At 41.2% G+C, this 12,877-nt stretch overlaps 2 protein-coding genes across 2 annotated transcripts in view; both read right to left on the bottom strand.

Moving 5' to 3' along the window:
* Nucleotides 1–2,078, bottom strand: part of LOC118422142 (hemicentin-2-like) — an 18,150-nt gene extending 16,072 nt beyond the window's left edge. The window contains exons 1-2 of the mRNA XM_035829658.1: nt 2,073–2,078; nt 1,453–1,597 (exon numbers count right to left, since the gene is read on the bottom strand). Coding sequence (XP_035685551.1) covers nt 1,453–1,597; nt 2,073–2,078 — 151 coding nt within the window. The remainder of the gene's footprint in view (nt 1–1,452; nt 1,598–2,072) is intronic.
* The window catches only part of LOC118422130 (hemicentin-2-like), a 16,752-nt gene continuing 4,258 nt past the window's right edge, over nt 384–12,877 (bottom strand). Inside the window, exons 2-10 of the mRNA XM_035829646.1 lie at nt 6,216–6,527; nt 5,649–5,954; nt 5,210–5,357; nt 4,819–4,934; nt 3,977–4,543; nt 3,499–3,624; nt 2,898–3,083; nt 2,232–2,353; nt 384–1,597 (exon numbers count right to left, since the gene is read on the bottom strand). Of these exons, the coding sequence (XP_035685539.1) occupies nt 2,322–2,353; nt 2,898–3,083; nt 3,499–3,624; nt 3,977–4,543; nt 4,819–4,934; nt 5,210–5,357; nt 5,649–5,954; nt 6,216–6,527 (1,793 nt within the window). The 3' untranslated portion in view covers nt 384–1,597; nt 2,232–2,321. The remainder of the gene's footprint in view (nt 1,598–2,231; nt 2,354–2,897; nt 3,084–3,498; nt 3,625–3,976; nt 4,544–4,818; nt 4,935–5,209; nt 5,358–5,648; nt 5,955–6,215; nt 6,528–12,877) is intronic.

Here is a 12,877-nt window from a genome sequence, read left to right as displayed (position 1 = left end):
TTAGGTGGAATTCAGTGCATGGCAGGCCACAAAGCCCATGGGCTTACAGGATCCACAGAGACCTCGGATAATGAGTCCGTGGGGAGGAAAATGGCCCGACGGTCAACCAGAACCCATTACGGCCACGAATGATGATAGATACTATATATCAAAACGGCGTGGGAGGTGGGCAGATTCCAGTAAACCCGCGGTGACATTCACGTTTACTTTTCCAGGAATTCCTTTGCGATAGCTCATGTAAAGAATACCACTAAGTTATCTTTTTTTACACACACGTCACCTTGGCAGTAGACGGACAATCGATAAGACATGTTTTGGAAGAGCAGATAAATACAACGAAAGTCATGGACTCTCCTATCTTCTCTTTTCTAGACCTGGCTGATGATTTCTTTTATTCTGATGAATGATATAAAAGCTTGACATTGACCCCATTAACCAACCATGGGTAAAGCAGCCGGACAAAAGAAATATACACAGACGCTGAAATATTTCATATTGCATCAAGTACATTTTACGAACTTGCTGACGTTTGTTTCGTGCAGTCTTTAAACTTTAAACAAACCTCTACTGCACTGCAACAATGTTAACGTCATATTTATAAACACGCCTGGCATGTCGACAAAGAAAGCATCTCAAAATACGATTTGCGGAGGTACTGCATCAGGCGTTATTTACTTGTATTTGCTGTTTCATTGCATGATATATATAATATTAGGTACATCACATGTACTCCATCATTTCCTTTGGTTACTTGTACAATGTTGTGCTTTGTAACTTACAAATCACTTTGGATATCAACACATAGTTTAGCTGTCAAGAGGACACAATAATTACAGATAATTAAGATCCATCGTAGATACGTTCACATGACCTGTACATGTTGTCTAACTTGGTCAGTCTATAACTAAAATTATAATCTAATCAGAATGAGTGAGACAGCTCCAAACAAAAAGTTGTCATCGGTAAAAGTTCTACTTTCGAAAAATTATCCAGTGATATTCCTTTACTCTAAACATATCTAATGTTCATTAAAAACACAGATTTCATCGACAATGTTGCACAGTTTGCTGACATATTTCATCGTGCTGATAGTCGTTAAAGCTACATCAAAATATATACATTTTACGACCACAATATGTATATTTACAAGTTAAAAATTGATATTCTTCACACCGTTTCCATTACACAAAACATCGAAATCACATATCATCAAACAAACACGTAGATATTTCTTGGTTGTACACGGCCAGAGATGTTTTTGTCTGTTCAAGCATATAAATGTGTTAAGTGTCCTTGAATGTTCAGAATTTGTTACATAACATGTAATGCGATAGTGTATTTGAAGCGTGCGCTTGCATGTTCAACCCATGATGATATGCCCCTCTATACATGTATGTATCTCGACGTTAACACAACGCGTTGGTGTCGGTTAAAAGATGGAGATCTACAGGCTGTCTGCTTGTATCTCATTTAGCACGTTTTCTTCCTCGTGGTCTGCCGTGCTGCCCCGCGCATGCGCACCAGCCTGGTTTCTCCCACCCTTCCATCGACTCTTCAGGTCCTTTGAGGGCGGCTGTGGAGGTGGCTCAACATGGACCTGGACAGGAACATATGAATATTCACATTGGTGTATTATTGCAGCCAGTAGGTACCCAATCTGAGTAATGAGGCTGTTAACGTGCTCGAGGCACCTTCTCTAACATTGGATCCTCATTTTACGTTCCTTCCGAAAGACGAATGCAATCCCTTACAACATGACCAAGCTGAGCCACGGAATTGGGTCCAGATGGCCAAGCAGCGGGGTTGCGTTACCGCTCGTGCCACAGAGACATGTATATGGTGAAATTGATAAAAAGTGATGACCGATTGAAATACTGAATGTTATGAGGGATATAATGTACCAAAGTTACCCCGCATTAATGTCGTTAAAACAGACCACGTTAGATTTTGCATTTGGAAGAGTACTAGTGCTATGGTCACATTTTTGAACGGGATGTTGGCGGAGCGAAAAGTATGATTTGAAAGGAAAATGCAAAAACGTTTTATGACGTTATCATGAAATTCTTACAGACTTCCATTTTGCGTTAACACGCAAACAGCTCGGCCGGGCCCCGGTTTGACATTGGCATTACTCGTCTCCATGATTCTCTATCCGGCGACAATGACAATGTGTTCAACATTGAAAACACATTTTTGACATACAGAGCTGTGTGAAATGTAAATCGTCATACCATCACCGTGTCTGTATTGGAGGTCTCCTCCCGAATAGCAGTGTACACACCACCATCCTCCCCTTCCGGGCGGTGCCGTTCTACTGTGGATTACGGTGGGAGTGTGTTGGTGTGCGCCAGGCCTGGGAACAAATGCCACAGTTCACGTAAAGACTCAGTAAACCATGCCCAATTTATTCATAGTAGGTAACCTTTCCAAACCAGGGCCTGGCCGAGCAGCTTTCGAGAAAGAAAATTAAGCCACAAAATAAAATTCAAAACAAACAAAAAACGTAAAAAAGGAGTCGTGAGCATGATTTTTGTTTATTTCTTGGTATACATTTTTATTTTTTTGTTTCCAAGGTGAGCCCCGGTTTGAACATGTGACGTTGGCCTTAAAAGGCATACAAGCATCTTTTTCCAAAGCCGGGCGGCTTTTGCAACAAAATAAAAGTATGATATAATAGATACCAAACTACACAAGACGAGAATAGTCGTTGGCATTATTTGTGTATATTTTTACGTACTAGACTTGTCTTGTATATTTTTGCGTATACATGTCTATTTTTCGTTTCCACAATCAGCCCGGCCGGGCCCCGGTTTGGAAATGTGACGTTTGTTCTCTATAGTACATTTGTACTAATGATATCTATGTTATTAGTACATGATCAGACGAAAATATCTCACCTCCATATGTCAAGCCGATAGCGGCCCAGTCTTTGCCAACTCTGGAAGGTGGCCGAGGCTTGAGTGTACCGTCCATCTCCTGCAGTTCTAGGTCCTCCACACCGGAGTCGTTCGTGCCGTGTCCAGGCTTACGGGCGTGCTTAGGTAACGGTGGCATAGGTCTGGACGGGGTCCGTACTGAATTACCTATGGATGGATAGAGAATACCAGTGGTTAAATTTGTTACCAAATGTTGAATAAGAGTCAATTGCCATAAGACTATGACTTAATAATATGGCCCAGAAAGGTGTTTCTAGTTTTACAATATTCGAATTTATTCCACAGTTTTATCATTATCTGTTTGTTTTTCCGTTCGGCTGTACACAGTCGACTAGGTATTAGCTATTATTGAGAGCAAACCTTTGTTTACAGTATATAGATACTTCTACATCTTATAACATTTCTAATCTTAGAATTTGGAATTTCTTAGAACACATAATTTAGATTCATAGAACACATAACATACTAGGCCTCGGGGGAAAGGTGAACAATACGTATCACATTGTGATTGTCCATGGGGATGGAATGGAGTGCACTAGTGAGAAGTTGTAATCAAGCCCACCTTGCGGAGTGTTCCTGAATATCCACCCTCTCCTCTTGGCGAACAGAACGCCCACCAGTGCCGCTGCAGCCAGGACTATCACTACCACAGATACGGAGATGATGGCCACCAGGGAACTCCGCGAACCTGAGTGGAGATAACATCGTGGAAAATCAATCCTTACAAACTAGGCCTGAAGTCGTGCTTCTACTGCATACAAAAGCAACCAAAACGTAGATAACAACCAGATAACAACCACAAGACAACTCTCTGTCAATGCATTAAGAGCTAATTAGCATTAGTGTCTAATAGATATCCGGACCAAAACGCAAACCATTGCCGCTACGAAATACATTTTTGATACAGCCTTTCAACAGGCAAATTTTATCGCAATCAATTTTTTTCCAGAGAGCAACCGATAGATATTGCCCATTTCGTCAATTTTTCAAACGTGATGTCCTCCTTAGTCTTAGATATTGTTGCATCTGTAAGGACGTACCTTTGACGTTGAGACGTATTTCCTTTTGGTCACTCCCAAACATGTTTGTAGCCTTACAGATGTACACGCCTCCATCTTCTTCTCTCACCTCCTGCACAGTAACGATACTTGTTGTCCCCTCCTCTGTGGTGTGTTCAGTGATCATTATTCCGTTATTTGTGGGGAGTAAAATTGTTTCAGCCTCCTGGTTGTTTCGCCAAACCCATTTGGCCTTTTCTGGCACAGGGTCAGCTACAATATCGCAGTATAGCCGGGCAGTGCCACCACTGTTTACGGTGACTAAACTCTGGCCACCCCGAATGTCGGGCTGCCCCACTACGTCGATTTCCACGTCACGTGTCACGTACTGCACGCCGTCATTGGTGGCGATGCACTGGTAGATCCCCTCTACGTCATACCGTATCCGGTGGAACCGGAGCGGGTTTTCCCACCGCAGAGCTGTATCCTTCCGCCGCCAGCGGATGTGCGGTTTGGGGTTTCCGTCCGCCTGGCACTTCAGAGAGAAGTCGTCTTGATTGAACAGGACTGTGACCTTAGCGTCCATGCTGGAGTCAATTTTTGGAGGATCTAGATACAAACAGAACACGTACAGCAAACACAATTTTTCATGTTTCGTAATATTATATGGCATTTTACATCATTTACTCAGTATATTTCAAGCTCATAGACAAACTATTATGATTCATTGAAATATGAAGTGAGATTTTGTCTTGGTCTATAACGCGGTATGGAAGACGTCAGGTTGCTTTCAGTTTCTCATATCTTTGGGACTATAACTAAATTTAGTATACCATAAGTGGGTAAAGATATGAATATCCATGCACAAAGCATAGTGTACTTACAAAACACTTCAAGAGTGACTGCACCGGTAGCCGTTGGAGACATGCCGTTTTCTGCTTCGCATCGGTAAACTCCACTGTCCAGTTTCGACACTCTTGGTATCTGTAGAGTCTTATCTCTAACGAGAGCATTAAAACAAGATATTTCACATATTCCTGTAGAATATACAATGATATAATTTCTGTATCTGTATCTGTATAGCCGCGTTTCTAATCATCAAAAACTAAGGTTACAGAATCTGGCAAAAAGGGAACCTAGTCACACTATGCTAATAGTCTATACTCTGTCATACTTCGTACTCGTGTGTACAGATGACGGAATGAGGCAATTCAAAAGTACTGGACTGTATCTGAGCATGATGTATGGCAAATTAAAGCATCGCCTGCGTTTTACCTCTGAATACTTCCTGTAGGTAATACTCCGCCCATCTTAGTCCAGGTCATGTCAGCCCGTGGGTTACTGTCTACATAACACGTCAGGTTGGCAGACTGACCCTCCTTCACGTGGATAGAGGGGGAGGGCACCGAGATGGTCGGCGGGTCTGTGGAGAGTACAGTTACGGATATTCTTAGATTCGACCTGTTAAACAATTGTGTTTTACATAAACATTATTAGTGCAATGTGTCCGTGTTATAAGGACAACGTGTAATACATTCTGAAACGCCAGTATCACGTATCCAAAAAAAGCACAAAGTTCGCTTTGTGTTCGTTGTGATCGACTATGCATCTATAAATCCGTGATGGTATCTTGTAAGAAATGTTATCTGTATTGTGATGTTCTTCGCAAAGAGAATAATGTTCTTACAATTGATAGAAAACGATGGTCACTCACAATTCACACGTAGAATTCTTGACGTTGTCCTTGGTTTGACGATTTTCAGATATCCCTGGTCCGCTACACACGACAGGTTCGCCCCGTTGTCCCACTTGGTTAATCTAGGAATGAACATCTCAATCATTCTTTGCTCAGAGACGTTATCTTCATCTGACTCCGATGTAGGTAATGGCCTAGTCCCGTTGTACCACGCCAGCCTCGGTGCAGGAAAGCCCCCTCGCGACTTGCAGCGGAGATACAGCTCGGAACCCGCTTCCAGTGAAGTCTCCGCCCCTGTGATGTCTGGAGGACCTTCCATTGGAACTGGAAGAAATGAATAATTCCGTCAATGGCTCTTTTTTTATTTACTTAGGATTCACCACAAAACAAGTGTTCAAGCGTTTTGGGTTACAGTACTGAATTGTGAAAAAAAAAAAGATGTCTGTTAACCCTGGACTTGTGCATCTCTTAAAATAAAATAAACATGATCAAGGTGAAGACATACTCTGACGCATCTTAAAAACAAAGGTTTGTGCCCAAAAGGCTTACAGAAATCGCAGATAGAAGTTGTTTTTTTATACTTACCCACCACCGTGAGAACAGCATCACTAGCAGCCTCTACTGAGAGAGTTGAGCAGCGGTAGCCTCCCGTATCCTCCCGCTGCACGTCCTGTATCTCCAGGTTAAACTCCCCGCGGGACGGTTTCCCCACCACCCTGTGTCTGTTGAAGGCCCGTGAGACGCTCCTGCCGTTAGAGATGATCCTGTAGTTGGGCGGACCCTCCCATAACACGGCTTCATCCTTCTGTAGGCCCCGGAAAGCGCAGCTGAGAACGATGGTTTCTCCCTGTAGCACGGCAGTAGACTGAGGCCGGCTCTGGTAGTACGCACATTCAGCTGGGACAGAAAAATAGCTACAATTATGATAGAATATACAACATACGCTAGGATATAAAAACTGTCTCCAACTAGTTAGTTCATTGTTACTGACGAAAAACACCTGATGGCTGTCTGAAACGTCTGACCGTTTCCAAAATCATACTCAGTTGCTTCTGTAACTGCTTTTTAGCGTAACATACCTCATATACTACTCAAAGTGGGAAAACCAAAGTCATTACCTTATCTCAACACTTCTAGATGTTCTAGATATTGTTTTGAAATTAGAAAAGAAAACGTCTATGAATATTTGTCTTTCTGATATCCATGAAACAATACCTTTATCGCGATAGAATGATATCATTTGTTTGAAATGTTGTGCAGTAGAGATCGTAAGATCAATTAGATTTGCTGCACTATATACGGTTGATTGCAGCATCCAAGAAAAGCTAAATCCAATCCAAATCTTGCCATTTGATGTCTTTTGGTAATTTAGCCAGAAGAAAACTGTTTCATGCAATCCACCAGTAATCCCAGCAACACTATCAACAAAGCAAATCCAATTGCTTCGGTTCATTGCTCATATCGAGTTTACTGTTCTACCAAGTTATAATTGCATTCAATCCTATCACCATGGTTTCACGCGATGCTCCATCATTCACTCTACGATCTGGTGGCCGATTTACCCCCCTGGGAAGGGAATCGATGAGCGCGATCCTATATTGTAATTGAAGTGGTTCATATCAGGTGGAACATATGGTCCCCGTCGTGTGGGTCTTTTGATGATATTAAATCGGCTTTACATGTGCCGCGTGGTCCGTAGTGGGGTGCTTATATTTACTCATGCGTATGGTTGTATGGAATAAAATCTAAGACGATTTGAAACGCTTTCCTTTTTCTGTACAAGAGCTATGATGATTCCAATGTGATACGTTTGCGTCATTTGTTCAGGAGTCATTTACATGCCCACATGGCGAGTAAAGAATTATACCAGTCATTTGCACTTCAGGTAAGATAAAGGTATAGTTTCATAGTCTTCTTTTTAGGCCGTAGGGTTGTTACCACTGTATCTGGGGAATGGTATTGGAGCAGAGCCTACCACTCTCTTTCCGTCGTCTTTTCCCTTCTCTAACGAAGTCTGGTACCCATTTGTAAACCTGGGTAGAGTGGGGAAAGTCGTGTAAAGAGATCTTCCCAAGGATTCGAACCAATAACCCCCGGATCTGTGTCCGCTAGCCGAAGCACTCGGATTTTCGACGCCAGGACGATACTTTTAAATGACGTTAAAGTTAAGTTTTAGTAGTTACACAAATCTTCTGGACTATGTTCGTCTAGGCAAAATAACCACTGCAGCAAAACACACACCTGATTCTCTGCAATGCAAGTTTCAGTAAAGACACATAACTGCCTTGCATTGCCCGGCGGGCTATTACATTATTCATACGTAGATTGACTTCTTGTACTGCCAGCGATCCAACAAAAAGGTCAGACCAGCATTTTGATTGTCCTATTTTATTGGTGACCCAAGGTACAAAGTAAATTGGCGCACAGGTAATTTCAAGTTCAAATGCCATCGGCTTACAAAATATCCTCTTGGCGCACACGTTGCATTTTGCTAGTGCGTTTTCATACGTACGTTCGCTTCTACAACTGATATCAGATCACAAGAGACGTGTCGAGATGATGTAGTCAGATTCTTTCATCCAACAGCAAGTCAAAGCCCTTACGGCCTGTCACAACAAGTTGCTGTGCAGTCAAGTTCGTTTTCTCTGAAATGCTGACTGAGCACGCTGGCTTCCCCTGACGGACCCACTCTAGGAAGGCGAGGGAATCGCCGTGGAGCATATGCCTCGTTGCTTGCGGCTTATCTAACGATTTCTGCCACTATCGCCTGATTAGGCTTGCCTCCCAGGGAGACTATCTCCCAAACCCGGGACATCTCATGCCATCTACGTGCACGAATCAAGGTTTCTCCCGAGATTCAATATGTACACAGGCGCTCCATCAGGAACTGACATGTGCAATCTACACGGGAATTAAGTTCTGAAGATGGAAGAGTGGGATGAAGTTAGGGACCTATGCATGACTAGTAAATAATCTATAAAATCATCGTTACTAGTACTGACGAAAAAGGAATGTACTTGATTATCAAAAAAAAAGATACCCAATTTTAATCGTGCAATGATCGTCACAATATCATTCGAAGTAGATATTGCATGTAAACTAAAGAATACGTGGAATATTAGTCAAGAAAAAATAGCATGGGAATTTTGCCGATTATTATCAAGCTAATAGAGATATGGTAGGAAAATTGGATGATATTAAACTAACACTGTCTCACAGTGCTTGAAATAGAATCCTCGACCAGTCCCATAAGACTAAAGGAAGAGTTGCTTGTCAGACATCAAAAGGGATACAAATGTCAAAGGTCGGGTAGCAACTCTCTTCTGTAAGCATCATCGCTTCAAACTTGACCTCTCTGACTCAAATATTATCGGTCATCGCCAGTAAGATACAGTCTCCAAAAGATACCCGCTTTAATATCAATTCTAATATCATATCTAAAATGGGAAAAACTACTACTGATAATCCGTCAGCAAGCTAGAGTACAAGGAATTCGGCTCAAAACGCCCTTGGGGTAATTGTAGAGGTCCTAAGCCTCTGTTCAAAATAGACCGACAATATAAATATTGTAACACATCGACTCTTTAGAGACTGAAAAATACCATATCTGAATACATACTTGGGCTTTATTGAAATCAATTTACTTACACACGGCATTCTACGCCCGAGAAAGAATATGTCTTAATACATATTCCATGTTCTGGCTACATATTGCATATAGATAAGACGTACAGGCAACTGATCTATAGTCTTGCGAGAGAGAAGACTGTTCGTCTCTTTATAACAAAATAGTCAGTTATGACTACCGTGTAAAACATACATAAAGCACTTAAGTGGACAGATTTGTAGAACAGAGAAATATACAATGATTTTATATGCCATCGCTAAAATTGAAGCTATATTGCAAGTACATCGATTTGTAATGTCAAACATTTATGCAGTAAGCTGTGGCAGTAAATAGCGTTCAATCTACCTCTGGAGCTGGAAATTTTATTGTATGCAATAAAGTCAATTTTTGGAGGCAATTGATGGTCTAATGGAATGAAAAAAGAGACATAAAACAAAGACTATACAGAGACAAGATTATGGGCGCTCTGTATACCAAGCTTATAAATACTTTACATTATTCCTTCTCGGTTATCCTTAGTTTATGATCAAATACCGTACACAGGCAATGTTCGCGGTGGTTTTATGCGGCAAAAGCACCGGTGCGGCACTGCGGGGTTCGTTCACTGAGGCACGGTTATTTTCGCGATTTTTGATAATCTAGATATTGCGCAATACGTAATAATGTGATTTAGAAGCCAGCCAAATACACAAAACGGAATAAAATTGTTCTTTATCTCTGAAATTCGTTGCATCATCTACGAACCCCGCTGTGCCGCACCGGTGTCCCAAGTGCAGTGAGAGTCCAGCTTTATTTTCGCGGCTGCCAAAAGCCACAGTAGGTGCTCACGTTTTTTATATCACTATAATAGAATACCGGAAAACAAATCATTTTTACAGTACTACAAGAAAAGGACAAAATGACAAATTACTTCGCGATAATCATAAGCATCAGTTAGATAGTTGATTAAAGGTTTTACAGTACAAATTGGACAGTTATACTATCCCGCACTTTATTTGAGGTTGGCGGACTAATTAAGCTAACAAATCCTACCTGGTGGTCAGCTGGAGATGAGACGTATCGATCCTATTGATCGTCCAGGACATCGATTGAAGGTGGGGTCAAAGGGTCACTAATTACCTTAGGGTGCCACATAACATCACGCTCTCAAAAGTTACCCGCACGTAACTGCGTTAAGGTGGTATCTCACGGCACTTGGGGCACTGTTGCGGCACTACTGAGTTTGAAAGATTAATCAACGGATTTCAGAGTTAAGGAACAGCTTTTCTTGCATTTTATGAAATTTTGTTGTCTTCTAAGTCATACCTTTACCTATTACGCAATATCTAAGTTATAAGAAATCGGCGAAAATAGCACAACAGTGTCACAGTGCCGCACGGGTGCACTGAGATACCACCTTTACTTTATCACGTTTAGACTTTCAACAAACTAATTCCTTTTTCTTTGACTATCTGACAAATATAGAGCCACAAATGAAAGGTATATTGCATGGAGCCTTTTCCTGCTTGGTATATTGGAAAGGAATGCAGTAGTAAAATACGACGTAAGATGTACAAAGTCAATGTTATTGCATTTTCAATGCATATCTTCGCCGCCTTGGCAGTCTGTGTGAATGTGAAATCTATGGCGATGCTGCAGTAAAGGCATGTAAAACTAATCGCAGCACTTGATTTGATGGTTCACATTCTGCAGTAGGAGATCGTAAAATACCCGCGCACCAATGTGAGAGAAAGGGACAGGGGTATGAAGTCGATGTGACTTCATCTAACGTCGTTTAGCTGTAGATAGGACAGAGGTGGCCTGAAAATTTTCAGTGAAATGGCATCCACAATTAAGCAGTGTGATATACGAAAACTGTTGCACCAGCGGTTTTTATTTCAGCGATTGATATCAGTGATCAATATTTCTATTTTTCGTATAACGTTACAAAATCAGAGTACAAAAGCTTCGAAATAAAACATCAATATTTGTTTAAAACGGATGACATTTGTCATAACTAGTGGAGCATATAATAGGTTTGAATCCGAGTTGTAGCGTCTTTTATTTATTAAAAAATCTGTAAAAGCATGGTAAACCAATATCTTTTATAGAAGGCTTACGAACTGCTGAAACCATCCCCTGAGCCCACACACACCATGCCTCACCCCTGATGTACCACCGAGTTTGGAATGACTGTCTTGTCGTTACTTCGTCCCACTTACTCGCTGATTTAACACCTGAATAGCCACAGCATAATGGCCTCCGTCTAGAATATATATATTCGAATCGTAACCCATGCAATTGTGCAAAAACATGATGGCTACATCTTGCAAAGAGAAAATCAAGTTGCCACAGTTCAAACCAAAGGTGGTTGTCAAAACTTGAGTGTTTGCCAATATGATGCGGAGAATCTAAAGTAGACTGCGGCTTAATGTATACCTCATTGATAGATCAGTGAGTGGAAGTGTCTTGGGAGTTTTTATGGTCCTGATGATGGCGGAGTCTCTACCACGCTCTGGAATTGAGTAATATCTCACGTCAACTCCATCCATCAGGGTAAGGCCTATGAAAATGGTTGTCTGTTTTGGACACTCCTTAGCATAAAACCTGCCAACCCTAGCATTCTTATAATAGGTTAAACACTGGCAAGGGATGTCAAATCTTTTATGTGACATATCTTTGACGAAATACATGTTTCAAAACATAATTACTGTATTTTACACTCCGAGGAACAGAATAAGGGCTCTGGGCAGGTAATGAAAGCATGTGCAGCAGACACTGCACATTTTGTTTATTTCATAGATATACGAGGGGTGATCAATAAGTTCTCGGCCTAACCCAGAAATAATAAGCACAACTCAAATTTTGAGGCACAACTTTATAGTATGAAGCCTTTTATCAATATCCTCCAAATTTCAAATCATTGGAGTCATTACTTTTCAGGCATTCGTTTTATGCAAATTAGAAGGTAAGCGGCGAGAAAAAAGTGGTGTGAATTGTGATCAGACATGTGTGGGTCGAGTTCCCCATGCCGTAAATTAACAAAAGACATTGTCAAAAGGTTGATAATGATTCTCCTCCTATTTCAAGCAAAAAAAAAAATTGGTGTCTGACTTCCAACAGCGCAAGATGACCCGCCACATCAGGTCAGGTCATTTGTCCACGTTTTTTTCCTTCTCCCGTACTTAACATTACTGGGTGTCGCCTACAAAGTAATGATCACAATAATTTGAATTTTGGTACAGATTTATATAAGACGTTATACTTGACATCTATGCTTCGAAATCTGAGCTGTGCTTATTATTTCTCCGCAAAACCGAGGACTTATTGATAATCCCACGTACTTGTATAAAATCTTATATAAATGTGTACCAAAATTCAAGTTATTGTGATCATTACGTTGCAGGTGACACCCAGTAACGTTAGGTAAGAGATAACGGAAAAAAAGTGGACAATTGATCTGAAACCTGAGGTGTGCGGGTCAAATTGTCTGATCACACTTCACCCTTCTTTTTCTCGCCACTTCCCTTCTAATTTGCATAAAACGAATGCCTGGAAAGTAATGACTCCAATGATTTGTAATTTGGACGATATTGATAAAAGAGCTTCATACTATAAAGTAAAACCTCAAAATTTGAGT

This window comes from Branchiostoma floridae, chromosome 9 (genome assembly GCF_000003815.2).
Source record: "Branchiostoma floridae strain S238N-H82 chromosome 9, Bfl_VNyyK, whole genome shotgun sequence".
In the NCBI taxonomy this organism is placed as follows: domain Eukaryota; kingdom Metazoa; phylum Chordata; class Leptocardii; order Amphioxiformes; family Branchiostomatidae; genus Branchiostoma; species Branchiostoma floridae.
This window is presented reverse-complemented; position numbering and strand designations above follow the sequence as displayed.